The sequence below is a fragment of the Anser cygnoides genome, chromosome 3, assembly GCF_040182565.1.
Source record: "Anser cygnoides isolate HZ-2024a breed goose chromosome 3, Taihu_goose_T2T_genome, whole genome shotgun sequence".
In the NCBI taxonomy this organism is placed as follows: domain Eukaryota; kingdom Metazoa; phylum Chordata; class Aves; order Anseriformes; family Anatidae; genus Anser; species Anser cygnoides.
In genome coordinates, this window is record NC_089875.1 from 123,228,957 (window position 1) to 123,250,811 (window position 21,855).

The window sequence follows — 21,855 nt, forward strand, 5'->3', positions numbered from 1 at the left end:
TTCTCATAAATCTTAATGCTAAATCAGCACTGAGATTGAATCCTTATTCACAATATTAAAGCAATGCACGATCTCTTAGGAAATAGTTAGGGAACAACTGCATTTATTATACCATTTGTTTCACCAGGTACTAGATTATGGGTAAAATTAAGGTCATTTTTGGCATATGCATTGTGTGAGTATTTTCAAGCCATCTATTTTCACACACTGAAAGGCATAGACTTCTAGCTTTTTTGATACATACATGTGTCATGTGTGGCTGTGCAATTTAATGTTTCTGTTATGAAATGACTATTCGTGTTTCCTGTTCTGAGCCTAAATACAATGTATACTGCTTCTTTTCCAATCAGGTGATGAAGTTTATTGAAAAAAGACAAAATGCATCCAAGTAAGTATATTCTACCAATTTTTACTATTCTGGAATTAACGTGGCAAAAACACGTGAAATGGTTTAAATATCCTAATTTAATTCTAATCCTAAAAAAATGGATCTCTGCGTGTTTTAAATATCCTAATTTTATCCTAATCCAATCTCTGTGTGTTTTGTAGTTGTCTTTCAGTCTTGGTATAAATTTTATCTGTAAAAGGGCATAGAATTAGCACAGGGTACTAGACTCGTTTGCATACATCAAATAAATGTCTACTGATTCCACATCTGCTTTTCTTGTCTTCATTTAGACCTTCATTTTTTTACTTAAGGTACTGTTCAAATGGGCAACAATTAATTTTTGTTCTGAAGAGTTTGTAATAGTCAAAAAAAAAAAAAAAGCCAAATTGATGTCTTTGACTCTAACAGAATCTTAGGAGAATAAATGCTTCTTAGTCACAAAATTCACTCAGGAAATTTTCAGGTGTGTCCTTAAGTCTTGTCACTGTTTGGGAAAAGCTCTTCTGTTCTGAGCAGAATAATCATGTGATTTGCTCTTCTGTGCCTGTGTTAGTCTAGTCATGACAGGACCTTGTGCGTGACTAATTTTTTTCCCTTTTTGTTTGTTGCGGGTGACTTCTTAACAGGTATGTCATTATTGACACACCAGGTCAAATTGAGGTGTTCACATGGTCAGCATCAGGAACCATTATAACTGAAGCTTTGGTAAGTGTATTCTACATAACTTGACATTGAGGTTATGTGGAAAAAGTGCCTATTGAACAGCGTGCACTTCTAATTAAATTGTATTTTTCCGCATGCTTCCAGGCTTCCTCTTTTCCTTCTGTTGTTGTTTATGTGATGGACACCTCTCGCAGTACTAATCCTATCACCTTTATGTCCAACATGCTGTATGCCTGTAGGTAAGAAAAGCTGAAAATGCAATCCATCTTTTTTGATTGCTTTGTCTCCTTGCTATTTATCAGGGAGGGATGGGGGGGGACCATTTGTTTAGATTTCATGTGAGGAGCTTTTCAGTTGAGGAGAATATGTCCACTTAATTTCTTGGAAATGTGGCTGAGAAGAAGGACCATGTCTTTTTGTCCATGGTAAAGGCGTAGTCAGAATGTTACAATGGCTATATCCAATTAGTTTTCTGACTTGAATAATGGATTTCTTTTGTTAAAGTAAAAATGGAGCATACATTATTCAATATGTGAATTCCAACGTTAACTCCTTTTACCACATTTCTTTCAGGTATTGACTGTAGTTAAGTTTGAGGCATGATGATTCAAACTTAAATTTTTGACAAGTAGAGATTTAGCAAACGGAATTTCTGCCTGTAATCTTTTAATTTGCAAAGTCTACAGATCTACAAACTCTCTAAAGAGATTTAAAGGTGATACACATCTTTACAGTTACGGCTATGACAATGTGTAGGGCTGTCTACACCTATAAATCCTTCTGATGCTTTTCACGCTGTGATTTATACTTGTGGGAGCACTCTTGTGCGTTGCTGTGTTGTCCTGTTCACCCCAATGAAGAATATACAGGTGGGGACACATCCCAAAAAATGAAAACAGAGAACAGAAGTAAGAAAAATGTGTCATTTTTAGATTATGTGATTGTTCATAAGCTCTTTGTTTTTTTTCCTTTGTTCCTCAACTGTTATGCAAATCAGACAATAGTGTAACAGTATAGCATCTCCTGCTAATGTGTGTTCAGCAGCTGTTTGAGTTTATGGCTTACTGTAGCTTGTCCCTTTTAATACATAGCAGCTTGTTGATGAGAAAGCCCTGTCTTTGCTCTCGCTTCTTAAAATCTGTGACTTTTATTTGCTCTTTCTGGCAATGTTACTAGACTCTTCAGGTGTACTAGATATGAAACCACTCAACTTTCCCAGTCAAGACTGAATTTAGCTGTTGATTAAAAGCACCATTGTGGATAAATCTTGCTTGAGTCTGGGATTTGTCTTTGTTTAGCATCTTTCTGTCTTAAAAGCTAGTTTGTTGCAATAGCACTTACGTGCTAGTTTTTTTTTTTTCCTATTTAGACTAAGCTGTTACTGGGAATTAAAAAAAAACAAACCAAACAAAAAACATACTCGTTCCCTTTTTAGCGTTATGATACTTCCTATTGAGATACTTAACCTGCTGTTTTGGTTATTGTCTGTCTCAGTGGTTTCCCCATTGGATAAACAAAATAATTTAGGTACCAAAGGAGGTCTGGAGGTCATCTGGTCAAAGCTCCCACTGAAAACATTAAATAATCCATGAGACTTCAGTTTGATGATGGATAGTTAGATTACATCTAACTAATTGCCTGTTGCTTATAAAATCATTTATCTAAAGATGTATCAAGATAGGCTAGTTTGAGTCCCTTCTTGTAAACCCACAATATGATGTCACTCCTTTTTTATTATTCTTGAGGTTTTCAGTGACTCTTCTAGATTTGTCTTGAGCTCAGCATGGTATGAGGTCATGTGAACACATTCTGTCTCCTGATTTATTGACTTCCTTCTCATACATGGATTTCTCTGCTTTCTTTTACGTTAAACCAACTGAATACCTATGTAAAGATCATATTTAGAGCTTTCTTAATTTATGGTAAATGTTGGTAAATGGTTTTAAAAAAAACTATTAGTCCTTCTACCAAGGTCAATTGCTGTATCATTGTGATAGGAGTATGCAAAAAAAGGAGTATGCAAATATGTCATGTGACGTGTTGCATTTTCTGAAATTAGAGTTGAGCGGAGGATATTGGAATACATACAGTGACATGACAATGTAAACTCATGTTTCAAGGTAGTCTTGCTTTACAGGTATTTCGAGTTATTTGAGTTCATTGATCAAGAATAATTTCTCAAAACTGATTTCGACTTGAGTCAAAATAATTAGAGACTGCAAGGATAATAAGAACTGGGATCTGAGAATCAGAAAACAGTAATCAAAATCAACTGGGTGTGTAGAAGGAGATTATATATTTTACAGATGCGTGCTCATATCTGTTGGGAGACATACTGTTCAACTTCAGTACGCAGGATCTGGTTGAAAATTATCATCCATCATTTATAATTGATGCAGAGAAAAATATTTTCTTTTCAAAGCCACATGTATGCAGTTTCGCACAAGTCTTATCTGCCTTATGTTTAGTATTTTTTCTATTTTAATGGGTATTAAATTAATTTTTTAATGGTTCTTTATTTTTTATTTTTCCTTCTAGTATCCTATACAAGACAAAACTACCTTTCATTGTTGTCATGAACAAGGTAAATTAAGGCTGTGGTTCCTGTGTTCCAGTAGAACATTGTTCTGCTTAGCTTGCTTTAATGTAGTGTCTTCATCTTACTACAATACTATGTTTCTTCTGGAAAAAGAAAGGAAAAAGGCTGAGAAGGAGCTGCAGGCTGAAAACTGAATCTAGAAGTGGTCTTTAATTTGGCAAAGAAAGGCAAAAGAAAAATCAGGGACATGCAGTTACACTGAAACATTGAAATCAGACATGATACTAACAATTTGAAAAATGTTTTGCAGTATCTGTTACAGGTTTGATTTGAGGTTTTCGGATTATTCCTAAATTTTTTTGTGTGTGTGTGAATTTTGTAAAATATATGTTTCAAATCTATTTCTAGTGCTTATGAAACGCTAAATGTCCATATTACAGGTGTAGATTTTCCCTGCTTTGAAGCTGGCTGGGTGACTGATGCTAGTCCTATTCTTAGTCTTTGCATGTATAATGTTGGGACCCTGGCCAAGAGAAATCCCCACTGCTTCAGCATTCCTTTTGTGATGTATAAAGCATGTTTGTTGATTATTTCCCATGGCTATATTAAGAAGGAACAAAGGGAGTCACCAGGTGGCTGTAAGAACCTTGAGGCACCTTGCCTGTTGCTGTCTCGGACAGAAGATTGAGAGAACTTTGTGTAAACACTTTGACGGTTTTATGTTTTTCATCTACACTCGGTTTTAAGTATGCTATCCATGGATGGGCCTCCCTTCCTAAAAGCTTAACCCTATGCTATAAGGAAACTCAATTTTGTAATGTAAGTTCATTACTGAATCTGCCCTTACTTTCCACTGCTTTGTCAAAACAATTGCCTTAATCCTGGGTTCTCAGAACTAAGCTGATGACTTACAGCAGAAATTGTGTAACACCTGCCTGTTTTCAGGAAGGAGTCCCATGTTTTTTAGCAGGCAGAACTTAACAGAACATGTCTGGTTCTAATTGCTTACACTTAAAATGTACTAGTATCTGCTAGAAAGCAGGTATTTACTAGGCTGAGGCTATGCCTGCATTGCTGTGTAAAGTACTGTTCTGGAGCCTAAAAGGAATGCTTTTAAACTTGACATCTAGCCAGCTCCTTTAACATAATTTCAAGAAGTTAGAAGACTCTCATTAGATTTCTGTTGTGAGTGTTCTTTCTTCTCCCCACAGGCATCCTTCCAGCCTTCATATTCAATTAGATGTTCCCCAACATAGCAGTTTTTGTGTGCGCTTGTGTATCTTGCATGCTTCCTTTAGAAGGCCAATGCTTTGAATGCGAAATTTTACTTTACCCCTTCTTACTCAGTGATTAGTGTCTGATGTGCTCTAACTACACTCATGTTCCCAGTGATCCCTACCATGCTTGTCTTTAATACCTGTGTGCTTACTTAGCAAGTTTTTGTGCGCTGTTTTCTTTCTAACTCTAGACAGTAATTGTAGAATAAGCTGTTAAGCATTTTTTATAGAAAAAGGCATGAGGTTAGAAAAATCAATCTTAACAAAACGGATTTCTGGAAAGACTAAAAAAAATGTGACTTCGTTAGTATGTGTAAAGAAAGGTAGGCCCAAGGTTTAGGATTCATAACTTCATGGTGCGCCTCCTATGAAGAAAGGCTGAGAAAGCTTGGGTTATTTAGCCTAAAAAAGAGAAGATTGTGGGTAGACCTTATAGTGGCCTTCCAGTATTTTAAGGGCCTACAGGAAAGATGGGGAGAGACTTTATCTGGGATAAAACAAGGGGTAATGCTTTTAAAGTAAAAGAGGGTAGATTTAAATTAGATATTAGGAAGAAATTCTTCACTGTGAGGGTGGTGAGGCACTGGAACAGGTTGCCCAGAGAAGCTGTTGATGCCCCATCCCCTGAAGTGTTCAAGGCCGACGTGGATGGGGCTTTGGGCAACCTGGTCTAGTAGAAGGTGTCCCTGCCTGTGGCAGGGGGGTTGGAACGTGGTGATCTTTAAGGTCCCTTCCAACCCAAGCCATTCTATGATTCTATGACATAGATTTACAGGATGTTAGATTTGTAGATGAAAATAAAAAAGCCACTAAATTATAGAATTGATTCAATTTTCTTTATAGAATTTAATCAAGTTGTCTCTAAATAGGCTTTGGACCCTTGATGGATTCAGTTCCATCACAAATCTTTTAAATAATAGTAGGAAATACTCCTTCCTACTGATGCTGAGAAATTAAATATATCTATCTGTTTTAGATGTTTATATTGTAATAACTGAGGATTTGCATGAACTGTGATTTGTTTATAAAATTCTTTAATAGACTGTTCACTTACTAATCCATGTAAAATTATGGAACCATCTCTCCTGTTTTGTGACCATGGTCTTGCTCTGAGTTTAGATTATAGCTTCTTGAGGTCAGAGCACAGTTCCATTTATAAAGGTCCTGTAGTCTGTTACCCAGCAAGGAAATGCCCCACAGCCCCCAAGCCAATCAAGAAAGGATGGCATCTTCAGCGAAGACTGTTCTTGTCTGGCCTTAATTATACAATGTAGTATTTACAAATTAAGCTGTTTTATACAGCAATTTTTGGATGCCCCTTTCCAGTAAACCGTAGAAACTTTTATAACCAGACTTCCAGTAGTTTCCTTAAACACTCCTTCATACTGAGATAGTGCTGTTTTTTTCTTTTTTTCCCCACTTCCTGAATTGAAGTAGTTGGTTTGACTAAAAACAGACCTTGGAAAACTTCAGACCAGGGCTGAATATTTTGAAAAGGTCAGCATTATGAGAGTAAGTTTAAAACAGGTTATTATTTTTTAATTACCCTTAGGCTGTGAACAAAGAATGAATCATTATTACTTCTGAAAGTGCTGTCTTCTCCTTCCAGACTGACATTATTGACCACAGTTTTGCGGTAGAATGGATGCAGGACTTTGAGACTTTTCAAGATGCCCTGAATCAAGAGACATCCTATGTCAGTAACCTGACTCGTTCTATGAGTTTAGTGTTGGATGAATTTTACAGTTCATTGAAGGTAAGACTCCTTTTTTTTGACTAACTTTCACAAAAGCCTGGAGAAGAGAAGGAGCTCAAGGAGGACATTACCTATGTATATAAATACCTGATGGAAAGAAGTAAAGATAACAGAGGCAGACTCTTTTCAGTGGTGAAGAACAAGAAGCAACAGACATGAAGTGAAATTCAGGAAGTTGTTTAAACAGAAGTGTGGGGGGGAGTTTTTCTGTAGGGTGACCGAGCCCTGGAAAAAGGTTGTCCAGAGAGGTTGTGGAATCTCTGCCTTTGGAGATACTCAAAGCTTGTTTGGACAAGATCTTAAGCAGCCTGTTCTAATTAATCCTGCTTTTTGAGCAGAAGATGGTGGGCTAGGTGATCTCCAGAGGTATATTCCAGCCTCAACCATTCTATCCTGTAAAAGAGCTTTGTACCACCCTTTTGAATTGGAATCTGTTCCCGAACCTTTCTTTAGGGGAGATGATTTGCTGGTTTGAACATAAAGTAACTGCAGTTCCTTGTCACGCTGAGTGGCATTTAAATTGCGATTAATCATTGGAAAAAAGGTAAGATAGGCTGCTAAAAGGTAATATTCTGTGTTGTAAAGTCTCCCATATGAGATAATGTTCCTTTTTCTGGAAGTGTCAAGTACAGCTAGGCAATTTTCTATGTAGAAAGAAGGGAAATAATCTCAAAAGCAAGGCAAAAAACTGTATATTTGCTGAGACAAGTGAAAGTTTTTTACATTTATCAGGTGTTGAGAGGACAAATCCATTAAGTTTCTCTGAAAACACCGTATGTTGGAATATGATAATGATTCCATAGCCTGTGCCAAGTGGGTTCAGACAGTTGTGCTTTGCATTAGCTTTTACTTAAGAAAGAGCAAACAATTGTATTTTTTATGGATATTACAAGAAAGACAAAATAAATGATTCCATTTATGTAGATAGAATAGAGCTAAAACAAGAATATTTTAAATGTCTATGGAGAACAACATCCAATATTTCAAAAATGACTGGAATGGTGCCATATGCATGACTAAAGTACTTCCCAGTCCTTATTTGCAGGTAGACTGCATGCATTTTTTAAATGTGCTTCAGCTAAATACAGAGACAGAATTTCAGAGACAAAAGGTCAGTTCTTGTGGTCTGTTTTGCTGCTTATTTTTAGTACGCTGATACTGCAGCAGTTATACTAACAACTTAAAATATTATGTTCTGAATGACAACTTGGGCTGCTAACAGTAACCAATAGAAGACAGGCTTGATTATTATTATTATTATTATTATTATTGTTTATTGCCTGTATTGGGCTTATGTGGCAAGATTTTGTTTGTGGGGTGGGGGGACTGCAGGATTGGCTGCTATGAGAAGAGTCTAGAAGCTGCCACATGTTAGGTAAGAATCAGTTCCAGCTGGCTGCAAAAGGGACCCACTGCTGGCCAAAGCTGAGCCAATGAGCAACACTGGTTGCACCTCTTTTGAGAGTATATATTTACAAAACAAAAAAAATACTGCACAACAGCAGTTGAGAGAGAGAAGTGAGAAAATGTAGAAAAAACCCTGCAGACACCAAGATCAGTGAAGAAGGAGCTTCAGGTGCCAGAACAGAAGTTTCCCGGCAGCCTGTGGAGAGAACCATGGTGGAGCAGGCTGTCCCATGCAGCTTGTGGTGTACCATGGCAGAGCAGATATCCATGCTGCAAGCCCCTGGAGAGCCCATGCTGGAGCAGGGGAAGAGAGGGAAGATGAAGGAGCAGTAGATAATGAAGCCATTATGGACTGGCCACAACCCCTGTTTCCCTCTGCTGCTTGGTGGAGTGTGTGTGTGTGTGTGTGGAGGTAGAAGAGGGTTGATTAGGGGAAAGGTGTTTTTAGTGTCTCACTATTCTACTCTGTTAGTAGTTAGCAATAAATTACATTAATCTCCGTATGCTGAGACTGTTTTGCCTGTGATGGTAACTGGTGAGCAATCTCCCTATCCTTATCACCTGAGCCCTTTTTTTATCATATTTTCTCCCTCAGTTCCCTTGAAGAGGGGGGGGCTTTGAGAGACTGGTGAAGCTTAGCTGCCCATCAGTGTGAAACCACCACAATTTCCCCATCTTGTTCATTACGTTTAGGTGCTGTATTATCTTAACTCTGTTTGTGGGGGTATTGAGACTGGAGGCACAAGAGTGGTCTGTAAAACCAGGCTTTCTTTTCTTAACTGTGGCGTTGTTGTGTTTGTTTGTTTTCCCTTTTCCTGCAATAAACTTTATAAGAAACAATAAAGCCCAGCTTCCTGGGTTAAATAAGAGCTTAGGTAAAGGGGGGCGGGGAGCAGAGGGTACCAAACATTAACAACTAGGTGGAGAACGAGGTTGAAAGTAGGAGTGACAGAAGTACAGTATTACTGCTTACTCTCATGCTGCTGATTAAATGGTTATCACTAGATTCCCTTAGGTATTTTTTCCAAGGCACTGTTTAGTCTTCCCAGCTCTCATCATCCATCAGTTACCTAAAAACTTGGTTCAGTTACTGTTCAGTTCTGGTATATGGCTTTCTTTTACAGGTGGTTGGTGTTTCTGCTGTGCTAGGCACAGGACTGGATGATTTTTTTGTTCAGCTTTCTAAAGCTGTAGATGAATATGAGAGGTAAGGTGATACTTTGGTTCCTGACCCTCTAAATACTTGCTGAACTTACTGATTCATGAACACACTCCCTTGATTTGAAGGAGTGTTCACTTTTCAAGCCAAGGTAACATAAGGTTTATAATACTCTTAAATCTAAGAGTCAGCATAAAATGAAGCAATTAAAATAACCTATGCAGTGGTGAATTTTTGTGCTATTCAGTGATAAAAAGTAAAAGCCAGCTATGCCAGCAAACTTGTGAAGTTAAGGTTTTTGATCTGGTTCTGTATTATGATCAAGCTTTGAGTTGCCCTCAGAAAGAAGTAGACAGAGAAGGCGAGCTAGCTGAAATTCAAGAATTCTTTGAGAATGTGCTGTTAGTGGATTCCTCCTCACGAAATACTGCCAGACTGCTCTATAAAATTAGAAAGGAAATCCACTAACTTGGGTTACATGGAAATAGCTAAGACAGACCATAGACTACTGTTAGAGGAAAATATGTCATGCTGGATCAGACAGCCTGAGAAAGGCTGCTACAACTTCATGTCCCCAGGTCCAACCAGTAGTGAAGCTGGAGGTGTACTCCCAGTAGGTACATGCACATAAGGCATATGTATACACCACAGAAATGTATACATCAAGCCATGCAGATCGGACGGATACAAAGAGCACTCACATGAACGTAGCTTCAATGGCTTTATTCTGTCCCCATTTCTGTCTGAGCAGGATGAAGGTCTGTTAGTGGGAATTTATATACATATGTACAACGTGGATCCCTCCAGCAGCTGGGCTCAGAGGCTCAGTCTGCTCAATAGTTACCTCTGGATCCCTTTCTCGCAGTAGCTGCCACCTGGATATATGAGCCTTTGAGACTCTAGCCCTGCTCCGGTTGATGATACAGACTATCTCCCATGCACTCGCTGGGATTGCCTGGTCCCAGTAGCTGACTCCCATGTGCTCTTGCCCCTAGAGATACACAGGCACTCTAACACCCATAGGTGTCCACCTTCCTGTTGCACTGACTCCCAGACCACTTTACCTACCCTCCAGCTACTCTGGCTTGATCTTCACTTGCTCTTCAGCTAGTTAAGCGTGATCTTCACTAACAATCACACACTCACTGATGAATCTGCACTTGCTTAGTCACTGATACCACAGACCCCTATGCACACATGTACACAGAGCAAGAGTCTTCTCTTACTAGAAAGTATTTGAAGGTGGAGTTTAATAAGGTGACAAGACAGACTGTTTTTATCAGGTGCAGGGCATGACCAAACAAGCATGCTGATTAGTTACTGCTTACCTATGAACAGAGCCTTTTGTTTCCTTATCCCTCTATATCTCATGCTTGTTTCTCCCCCAGTCTCAATCCCTCCCTTTTCCTGCCTTTGGTTCCTTCTCTAAACGTTGCATAATAAATCCCATGCAATCGCCAGATGCTCTTTCCCTGAACCCCATAATGTGTCCCACACACCTAGGCAGCCACCCCCATCCTCATAAGGTGATCCAGATAGCTATTCCTTATGACTCATGATGATGGATTTCATGCCTGGACCATGGGGGTGATGGCCCTCCTGTGATGTGCTCGGGAGTAGCTGAGCAGGATAATGTGTTGTCTTCCTGTATGAGTTCCCACTGAACTGTCTCAGGATGCACAGGTGCTGGCAAAGAAAGCTACGTCTGTAGTTAGAGGAGAGTAAGTGATCTGCTGTTTAGGTATGGTAGTGAAACAGCTACCTCTATTGGGCAGGTTTTTTTTATTATTTTGTCCAACAAAAATGTGTGAGAAAGGTTTGGCATTTTAATGAATTATGTTTGTTTGTTTTTACTTATTTTCATCCTCTAGTTTCAGAATCCAAATGCAGGTAAAAGTACCATTTGTCTTTTTGAAACCTCTCTCAAGCATGAAAGCCTAAAAAAACTTGTTTGGGATACAAACAAACCTCCAAAATGATCCGTACTTAATATGAATGATGTATTAATTGAGAGTGAATGCACTCCATGTATTTATATTTGCAGGGAATATCGTCCAGAATATGAACGTCTGAGGAAAACATTGGTAAGTATTTTTAACTATTGTATACTGAGGCAGTGTATCTTGGGGGTCAATTTTATACGTACAGTTGCCTCTGCATTGGGAGGATCTAACATTTCATTTACTATTCATACATGGTGTGGAAAAAGTGTTGCCCTGAAGCTCGCAATCTGTCTTTTTTTCCCCAGGCTTGGTGGAGCATATCTTTACAAAACCGCAGATGTTTTGTAAAATAGATGTTGATCAATGTTCTAGTGCTAAATAATTCAAGTTTATTAGGGCAGATTGTGAGAAAATGATTGAGGTATTTTCTGTTCAGAAGGATACTTTTGTTTTTTTTTTAAAAAAAAACTTTCCAAGGTGGTTTGTTGAGAATATCACTGCATCTTTCTGCACCAGTCAAGTTTACTGTTTTAACTGAGACAATTAATAATGAAGACTGGAGTACCAAAATGAGTAGCTTTGCTTGTCTTGAGTTCTGACTGTGCAAGGGTAGTTCTCTGCGGGCACAAATTCACCAAGTTTGTTTTCCAGATGCTGCTGAAAATTTTCATTAAGTTCATGCTGGAGGTTGCTTTCCATGCTTAAACAAAAGTTCCGTGTAACTTTAAGGATCAGGGGAATGACCAACAAGGCAAGGCGGACATCCTGGTGGGGGTCTTTTATAGACTGCCAAACCAGGATGAAGATACAGATGAGGTGTTTTACAAGCAGCTGGTGGAAGTCGTGCAATCGCCAGTGTTTGTTCTCATGGAGGACTTCCTGGACACATGCTGGAAAGACAATACAGCCTTTAGGAGGCAGTCTAGGAGGTTCCTGGAGTGTGTGGAAGATAGCTTCATGACTCAGCTGGTCAGTGAGTCTAGCGGGGGGGTGCACCACTAGACCTACTGTTCACAAACAGAAAAGGACCGGTGGGAGATGTGGTGGTTGGGAGCTGTCTTGGACAGAGAACTCTACCATTTTGTGGTCAATTCTTGGTGAAGTCAGCGGGGGAGGGGGGGCCAGTAGAGCTGCTACCTTGGACTTGCGGAGGGCAGACTTTGAATTGTTCAGGAAACTGGTAGGGAAGGTCCCTTGGGAGTCAGTCCTTAAGGTTCAGGAAGGCTCGATGCTCCTCAAGAAGGAAATCTCAAAGGCGCAGGAGCGGGCAGTCCCCATGTGCCATAAGATGAGCTGGTGGGGAAGAAGAGCAGCATGGCCGAACAGGGAACTTTTGCTGAGTGTCTGGGAGAAAAAGAGAGTTTATGTCCAGTGGAAGAAGGGACGGGCAACTCGGGGAGAGTAAAAGGAAGTTGCGAGTTTATGCAGAGAAAAAATAAGGAAGTCTAAAGCCCAACGCAAGCTCAATCTGGTCACTATGGTTAAGGATAACAAAAAAATGTTTTTACAAATATATTGGTGGTAAAAAGAGGGCCAAGGAGAATCTCCATCCTTTACTGGACACGGGGGAATGTGACTACTGAGGATAAGGAGAAGGCTAAGGTTCTTAATGCCTTCTTTACATCTGTCTTTACTAGTCAGACCACTTACCCTCAGGGTACTCAGCCTCCCGAGCTGGAAGTCTGGGACGGGGAGAAGAAGAAGAAACCACCCACAGTTCAGGTGGAAACAGTTAGAGACCTGCTGCTCCACCTGGACTGTCACAAGTCCATGGGGCCAGATGGGATCCACCCGAGGGTGCTGAGGGAGTTGGCGGATGTGATTGCTGGGCTGCTTTTCTTCATCTATTAGCGGTCCTGGTCATCTGGAGAGGTCCCGGATGACTGGAGACTTGCCAATGTGACGCCCATCTTTAAGAAGGGTCGTAAGGAGGACCCGGGGAACTACAGGCCTGTCAGCCTGACCACAGTGCCAGGAAAGGTGACAGAACAGGTCATCTTGAATGCAATCATACAGCATATGTGGGACAACTAGGGGATGAAGCCCGGTCAGCATGGGTTCATGAAAGGCAAGTGCTGCCTGACCATCCTCATCTCCTTCTGTGACTGGATGACCCACCTGGTGGATGGCAGAAAGGCTGTTGACATAGTCTGCCTAGATTTCAGCAAAGCTTTTGACACATTCTTCCACAGTATTCTCCTGGAGAAGCTGGAAGTCCATGGCTTGGACAGGTATACTCTTTGCTAGGTTAAAAACTGGCTGGGTGGCCGGGCCCACAGAGTAGTGGTGAACGGAGCGAAATCCAGCTGGTGACCAGTCACCATTGGTGTTCCCCGGGGGTCGGTGTTGGGGCCCATCTTCTTTTATATCTTTATTGATGACTTGGATGAGGGAATTGCGAGCACCCTCAGTACGTTTGCAGATGACACCACGCTGGGGGGAAGTGTCAAGCTGCTGGAGGGTAAGAAGGCCCTGCGGAGGGACCTGGACAGGATGGGTCGATGGGCAGGGGCCGATGGGATGAGGTTCAACATGTCAAAGTGCTGGGTCCTGCACTTTGGCCACAACAACCCCACGCAGCGCTACAGGCTTGGGGCAGAGTGGCTGGAAAGCTGTGAAGAGGAAAAGGATCTGGGGTTGTTGGTCAATGCTCGCCTGAGCATGAGCCCGCAGTGTGCCCAGGTGACCAAGAAGGCCAATAGCATTCTATGTAACAGGATGGCTTGTATGAGGAATACTGTAGCCAGCAGGACAAATGAGGTGATCATCCCCCTATACTCTGCTCTGGGGAGGTCACATCTCCAATACTGTGTTCTGTTTTGGGCCTCTCATTACAAGAAGGACATGGAGCGTGTCCAGAGAAGGGCTACGAAGCTGGTGAAGGGCCTGGAATCCAAGTCCTGTGAGGAGCGGCTGAGGGAACTGGGGTTGTTTAGTCTGGAGAAGAGGAGGCTCAGGGGAGACCTTATTGCTCTCTCCAACTGCCTGAAAGGAAGTTGTGGGGAGCTGGGGGTCAGCCTCTTCTCACAGATAACCAGTGATAGGACAAGAAGGAGTGGCCTCCAGCTGCGCCAGGGAAGGCTTAGGTTGGAAATTAGGAGAAATTTATTCTCAGAAAGAGCAGTCAGGCATTGGAACAGGTTGCCCAGGGAGGTGGTGGCATCACCGTCCCTGGGGGTGTTTAAGGAAAGGTTGGACATGGTGCTTAGGGACATGGTTTAGTGGGTGACATTAGTAGTAGGGTGATGGTTGGACCAGATGATCTTGGAGGTCTTTTCCAACCTTTATGATTCTATGATTTAGTTGTAATGTAAGACATGCTTGTTGACTTCCCCACCCCACCCCAGAGGACAGACTGCAAGTATTGAGTGAGATATGTTTTAAAAGTGTTCATAAGCCAAATGTAACTTTGTACCCACAGGAGAAAGCTCAAAATAAACAAAAGAGAGATCAGCTGGAACACTTGTGGAAGGACATGGGCACTGTGTGTATGCAGGGCAACAACCCACTTGCAGGTATCTTACTAGCAATATTACATTTACTGCAGAAGTTCTCTGAAGAGCCTGCCTTGAAAAGTAGCATGGTGCTTTTCTGTCTTCACTGTAAAAGCATGAAAGCAGCTTCATCTTAGTGGAGTGGGATGTCTCTTCCTGTGGGATGGGTCAGACTTATCTCTCCCATGTGTTAGTCGCAGACATGAGAAGAGGAAACCCTAGTGTGTGGGTAAAGCAATGGGCATAGTGTGAATAATCAAGTATTTTAGAAAAGGTGAAATAGTCAAAATAGACAATGAGAAAGCTCTGCTCTTGGTTCAGCTGTTACCTTATATGAGGAGTTCAGTATGATGTTGTTACAGCCTGTCCTGTATCTTTGGAACCTGTAAGTAGCTTTCTGTTCCTTTAGAGTAGGTACCTGTTTTTGTTGTATGTAAATAGAAGTTGTCAGGGAGTGAGCTAACTTATTGTTAGCATGCTGTTTTGTGTATAGCCATTTCTGTTCCTTCCAAGGGTCTGATGATGCTTCTGCAATGGGTCCCTCTGAGCTGATCCTAACACGAGGAACTCTTGATGAGGAAGAAGAAGAGAGGGAGAGTGATACTGATGACATTGACCATGAAGGTAAGGGAAGGAGAGATCTGTTCTGATCTAAAAGCTGCTTGTCTAGGCATGAAATATTATCTGTATTTCATTAGCTGTATTAGCTGTAACAAGAGCCTAGGAGACAAGCAAACGTTTGGTCACCTAAATATAAGTATATGAATTTATAGCAGTAGCCCAGCCACACTGCTCAATCCAGTGATTCCACACTGTAATCTTTGTGAAAGTTCAATTGTAAATTGTGTATTCAAGTAATTATTTTTAATACAACAATGCGTAAAACAATATGTGTTCACCAGAGAACTTGTTACGTTTGGGCCATGCATGCAGTGACCCCGAACCTGTTTAATGCATGTTTCATCTTCTTTATGGTCTTACAGTTCCCATCCCTGTCTTTCTTCCCTTTTCTTGTCACTCTTGGTCTTAAAATAATCTTTTAAGTTCTTAACAGTGTGTGATATTGTGTTATATAGCTCACAGACTATCTTCATACTTTCCCTGTTCCATTCATATTTAAGATCCCTTCTTTCTTTTCTCTTGTAATGAAATTGAAGACCAAGTAGACTTTCAGTGTCACTCTGACTAGCCTGACTCTAGCTTTCTTTAGGAACACAAGTAGAATGAATGCTGAAATAGTGAACTGTGTTTGTTTGTTTGTTTGTTTTCTCCCAGTTACTGAGGAGAGTCATGAAGAACCAGCCTTCAGAAATTTTATGCAAGAGACACGGATGAAATACCAGAGAAGAAGCAATCAGAATGAATCAGACCCTCAGAAATAAAGGGTTTGGAATCCATTAAAATGGAATTAACAGTAAAGAAACAGCATAAAGAAACTTGCATGGAACCATGCATGAAGTCTTATGTCTATGAACAGCTTCCTATGATACACTGATACTGTATCTGTCTTTCTTCCTGCAGTAACTGTTGGTCATATGAGTAGAAGGTTTTATATCCAACTGACTGTACATTTGGTCATCTGCCACTGTGACTTCCTAAAGCTGAAGGAAACAGATTGCACTTTCTTTTGTTTCAAATTGTTTAGGTATGTCTGTTGAGAGCTTAGATTTTGAGTTTTGAGAGCATTATAATCTTACTGGTTTCCAGAAGTGCAGTCTGTTCACCTCATGCAGACAGGTGTGTGATACATCCAGGACAGAAGTGAAACCTCCACAGCATGAAATGCCTGATATGTATGTGTTCTTTTTTTCTGAGATAGTGATCTAAACAGCATCTGTCGTGTTTTGTTCCCTGCCCCCCCCCCCCCCCCCCCCCCCCAAGTATTATGGTTTTGGAGATAAAAATGTAAGGTCTTTTAGAGAAGTAGACAAGCTTAATTTAGTCTATAAATAATTGAAAGCAAAGTAGTTTAACAATATTCCATCAACCTAGTGTTTGATACTTTATTTTTAATTAAATATATTTTATGAAGTAACAAATGTGTGATGGTTAATAGCAGTTTTCATTTCACCTTTCTAATGTGAGAATTTTTTTCTGTCCTTACAGCACTTAGAGCCCACCCATCTGGATGCACAGCAAATGCATCTTACTTGCGTTACATAGACACAATGCAGATGACTTAAGAAAATACTGAGTAAATAAAATTCCCATGAGAATTGGCTTGATTCTCAGTAGACTAAGAACTGAAGCATGCATGGCTGTGTAATGGCTATACATATCTGTATGTAACTTAAAACCAAGGAGTTTCTATAGATGAGTGTTTGCATGACATTTAGAGGAATACTTGGACATGGGCTAATACTTGTTTTCTTGATAGATACCAGTGGGGCACGCATGTTCTCTTGCTGTTTACCATTCTCACCTCTGGAATATTTTTCTTTCTACTGTGACCTTGCTAGAGAGATTTCTCAGTGAGGCTCTGGCAGCTGGATCTGCTAGTACAAGCTGTACGGGTTTGTGGAAAAAGAATTTCTGTGAATTTTACAAGCATAGATGGGGCAGGAGGACACGGACAACCAGCTGTTAAGTGCCACCTATGATATGGTTACTGCTTCTACTAAAGCAGAGCTTTCCAAGAGCATCACAATTTCAAATTTAGATAACGCTTCTTACTAGGTTCAGTCTAGTTTATCAGAAGCAAAGCTAAAACAAAGTATTATCCTTCTCTTTAAATTCACCTTTTAAAGTATTCTTTCTACAGACTCCTGTCCGTGGTTTAGCTACTTGATTTGCATGAAACAGACAGACTTTTCTATTAACTAGCGTCCCTATTGAAACTTCCTGTAGTCGGAAAACAAGAATTATAAATGGTGCTTGGCAGTTTAAAATCTCTTGGCTTCTACAGAGGCTAACATGCCAAAACGACTAGGAAGTAGCCTAAATTTCAGTAAAGACACTGAATACAAGGTCCTCTTCTCAACAGGAAAAGAGCTTCACAGAACATAAGCTCTGTTTCCTGTAGGGCTCCCTACATACTCGTTCAGTGATTGCAGGCTTTGAGTGGTCCCCTCAGGTCCAATATCGCACAAGTGTTGTGCTGCAGAAAGTACCTTAGCTTACTTTCCATCTTGTGCTATGTTACTTGTACCCGCAGGAAACCTACTTCAGCATCAAATAAACCCCCAGGGAAGCATCCCCGACTCATGCTGGTAGGACTATCCCGTTGTGGCTGTCGCTGTACTCGGCTCTGGTGAGGCCACACCTCGGGTACTGTGTTCAGTTTTGGACCCCTCACAACAAGAAGGACATCGAGGTGCTCGAGCGTGTCCAGAGAAGGACAATGAAGTTGGTGAATGGGTCTGGAGAACAAGTCTTACGAGGAGCGGCTGAAGGAGCTGGGATTGTTCAGTCTGGAAAAGAGGAGGCTCAGGGGCGACCTTATCGCACTCTACAGGTACCTTAAAGGAGGCTGTAGCGAGGTGGGGGTTGGTCTATTCTCCCACATGCCCAGAGATAGGATGAGGAGGAATGGGCTAAAGTTGCGCCAGGGGAGGTTTAGGATAGATATTAGAAAAAACTTCTTTACCGAATGGGTTGTTAGGCATTGGAATAGGCTGCCCAGGGAAGTGTTTGAGTCACCATCCCTGTAGGTCTTTAAAGGACATTTAGATGTAGAGCTTAGTGATATGGTTTAGTGGAGGACTTGTTAGTGTTAGGTCAGAGGTTGGACTAGGTGACCTTGGAGGTCTCTTCCAACCTAGATGATTCTGTGATTCTGAAAATCCAGAAACAGGACGATGCTTGGAAGAACTTAACCTATGGAGGAGAAAGGCCGTCTCTTGTTAGGCAATAGGTTTGAAAGGCTGGTTTCCGCACCTCCCTGTGCATTTTGAAGGAGGCAATCTCTAATCAGATGCAATCTAAATGCATCTAAGCTGTAGATTTGATGTTTCCATAAGCTATAAAGGAACTTAACGTGTTTTTTAAATTGAGGCTCGTGTGCATGCGTTTGGCTTGTCCCGATAGCTGTTGTAGATGATCACTCACGTGCCCAAAAACTCCGTGTGCCTATGTTGGATATGCCCCTCGGTAAAGGACCGCATCCCGTATGTTCAGCTTTTCTTCCTTACTGTGTCATATTTATTTTATTTATTTTTTTTCTGAAAGAAAGGGTGGATTTTTCATGGGTCTCTCTGTGAGTGTATCGAACCAGGCTGCAGTAAATACACGTAAGCGAGTAGGCTGCAGCGTGTACTGGACAGTATCAGAGTGCTACTCTGCTAACAGTGGAGAGCCAGATTAAGGTGTCCAGGGTAAGGGCTTGTTCTGCCTCAAGTTGAACGGAAAGTTTCTGAAGTTGAGCATCCTGGGGGATGTTTGTAGGACTGTTTTTAGACAATAAAAGTTCAGACGGCTGTCAACGAAGGAGATTTTGTTGGCTGTTTTAGATAGCTATTCCTACCAAAGATCCCATCGGTTACAAAAGGTAGTAGTAACCTTGCAGTTTCTATGTTCTGTAGCGTCTGTAGCAAAATAAACTGGCAGATGAATAAATGAGCAGGTGCAAATACATGTGACTGTATAGCTGAGATTAAATAACGTGCAGTTTCTTCTGTGTTTTGTCTTTCAAAGCACATTGTTGCCGAGCGCCTGAGCTTTTTGCTCGCGTTACCGAGGCAAGGAATGGCTGCGCTTCTTCCCCCCTCATCCCTCTCTTTTTTTCTTTTTTTTTTTCTCTCCTCCCTTGATGACAGGGACTCGAAATGTTTTCCTCGGATGTCCATGAGAAAATATAAAATAAAAAAACACAAAAACAAAAACTGATGGTGAACACCAACAGAATTGGGTGACTTCTTCAAGGTAGAGGGCAAAGAACGTGAAAATTTCTAGTTAGTGTTACTCTGTTAACAAAACCGATGTACGCGCCGCTTGCTGTTTCTAGTTTTTCGGTTTGGTTTTCTTTTCAGTAGTCTCCCCAAAGGCTTTTGTGGGCACGATGTGTATCTTTTCTGTTCTTCCAGGATTCATTTGTCAGGAAAGACGACCGTGAAATCTAAGGGCTGTGGACAACCATCTGCCAGCTGGTTGTTGCAGACGCCTTCGGTCATGTTATTTGTCCTTTTAGCTTGCCCTTTACTATCTGGAGTTGATTTTTTTTTGCAGCGCTATGTTTATAGTGGTAACATTGCTGCCAAGATGTTTTTGACTAAAAATGATCTTAACTGTAGTAGTGAATTCACAGTGTGGCTTTGTGTAATGACTCCCATGATCACAACTTTTTTTTTCCCTTTGTCACGGATAGGAGAAAAGCTCTTTCCAGAGAGATGGGGAAGGAAGGAATTATACCTCTGTCTCATCCTGTGAGACCAGAAGACGGTGAGTGACTAACTGTAAGCTGCGATTCTCAGGAGTCGCATGGCTAAGAGTCTCGGGTTCCTTCTCTGCCTGCCCCCCAGGGCCTTAGGCATGGGAAATCTTAGGCTTAATGTTTTTCCCTATGAAATACTGTCGCGTTAAGGGGCATAGCTGACTAACTGTTACGGTTCTGGTCAGATTCAGGGTACTGAACTATCACGGTCACGGATTCACCTAAATAACGTAGCACACCCTCGCTCTAGTCGCGTTCAATGAGAACTGTCAGGGCTGGGAACAATGCAATGAACAGCAGTTTATTACAGCAACAAGGACACAGGTTCTTTGGATCGCCGGCGATAAATTCACTGTCCGCGAAAGCAAGCGAGCACGCATGAAATACACAGGTACTCGTCCTGGCTGTTAACGCAATAAAAGGCACAAAGGCTCTAGAGATTTCTATGTTTCCAAGGAGACACCTGGTACAACCAAGCGTTCAAATATTACCCCACGGCGTCCCAGTGCGGGGGGAAGAGAGGCTCAGCTCATCGACTGATCCTGGAAGTCAGAAAGGTATCCTTCGTGATGGTATCTTCCCTAACATCCCCTTTCACTTAAGACAGTTTACATTTATTTTCTCTCCTTTAGGTGGGGCTTGAGTGACTAGTCAGGCATACCTTGGTTATGATTGGTGAAAAGTTTTCTTGCTTTCGTTTAATGGTACACGGGTCTGAGAAACTCACAGCACGCCCTCAGTGAGGGGTGGTCGCACCTTGGAGGCACGGAGCTTTTGGGATGGAGGTGTGTTTTGGTATTATGATGATACTAGAATGAGCAAAAGTTCCCTAGAGTGCAGTGTTTTGTTAAAAACATGACAGGTCGTTGGCTCAGGGTAGCAAACGTGCAGCTTATCGGTCTCAGTGTGCACAAGAGCATCGGGTCCCCATCTGGTCGCAGAGTCTATCCGTGGTGTTTCCACTCCACTTTACGCTCCGTCCTATTCCTTAGAGTCAGCACACCGAGTTCCCCTAGTGCGATAGCATATAAAGTTGGAGGCCTAGGGAATGCTTAGGTAGCGCAGCTGCCTTCCACCATGAAAGCTTCTTCGATGCTGTACGCTTTCTTTAAAAGGTGAATATGAGTTTAATTTGCCTGGTTACTTCAGGCAATTACTCCACAACTGCCCAAAGCAGCGATAGTGAGAAGCCCACTTCCACCATCCCCTCCCCACGTAGGGACGGACAGACGGATGCCGCTCTTTGCCTTGCCCGCCAGGGGAAGGGGAGAACGACCGGGCAGGGAGCCCCACCGCAGCCCCCCGCCCGGGAGTCCTGCACAGCAGTTTAATAAAGTTTGCTTTCTGGCCCATTACCCCTTTGGTGGTTGCCATCCCGGGAAGTGGCTGTCGCTGTCTGTGTGTGGGTGCAGGTTCGGTAGCGGGGTGGGTGTGGAGTGGGCAGGGGCCGGGGGAGGGGTGGCCCCGTGTCTGTCGGCCGCTGGATGCTGACGACCCATCGGAGTGTGGGGCCAGCCCTGCCGGGTGGGGGGGCAGCTGTCTATTGTGGGACGGGGAGGGCAGCTCGCTGCTGTCTTTGCTCCCCGGGCTGGGGGGACTGCCCTGTGTGGCGGGGGCTGCTTGCACAGGTGCAAGTGGGGAGGGGGCTGGGGGTTCCCGGCAGGACCCCCAGGGCAGGGGATGGCATTGTGGAGGCCGGGTCCCGTGGGATTGGCGGCTGGGACAGGGAAAGCCCAGGCGGGGATGGCACGGGGTGGCAGGCACAGGTCCGCGGGTGCTGGGCTGCAGGTGGGGAAGCCTGGGGCTGGCTCTGTGCTGTCTGCAGTGTCAAGCCGCCAGGAGCACCATTCCCCCAGCAAGC

At 42.2% G+C, this 21,855-nt stretch overlaps 1 protein-coding gene across 5 annotated transcripts in view; it reads left to right on the plus strand.

Moving 5' to 3' along the window:
- Nucleotides 1-20,216, plus strand: part of GPN1 (GPN-loop GTPase 1) — a 23,657-nt gene extending 3,441 nt beyond the window's left edge. For all 5 annotated transcript variants that reach the window (XM_066995320.1, XM_013201602.3, XM_066995322.1 and 2 more), the window contains 10 exons: nt 351-388; nt 1,015-1,093; nt 1,196-1,290; nt 3,590-3,635; nt 6,477-6,623; nt 9,155-9,237; nt 11,234-11,273; nt 14,554-14,647; nt 15,140-15,250; nt 15,902-20,216. In XM_066995320.1, coding sequence (XP_066851421.1) covers nt 351-388; nt 1,015-1,093; nt 1,196-1,290; nt 3,590-3,635; nt 6,477-6,623; nt 9,155-9,237; nt 11,234-11,273; nt 14,554-14,647; nt 15,140-15,250; nt 15,902-16,008 — 840 coding nt within the window. In that variant the 3' untranslated portion in view covers nt 16,009-20,216. The remainder of the gene's footprint in view (nt 1-350; nt 389-1,014; nt 1,094-1,195; nt 1,291-3,589; nt 3,636-6,476; nt 6,624-9,154; nt 9,238-11,233; nt 11,274-14,553; nt 14,648-15,139; nt 15,251-15,901) is intronic.
- Nucleotides 20,217-21,855: the final 1,639 nt, after the last annotated feature.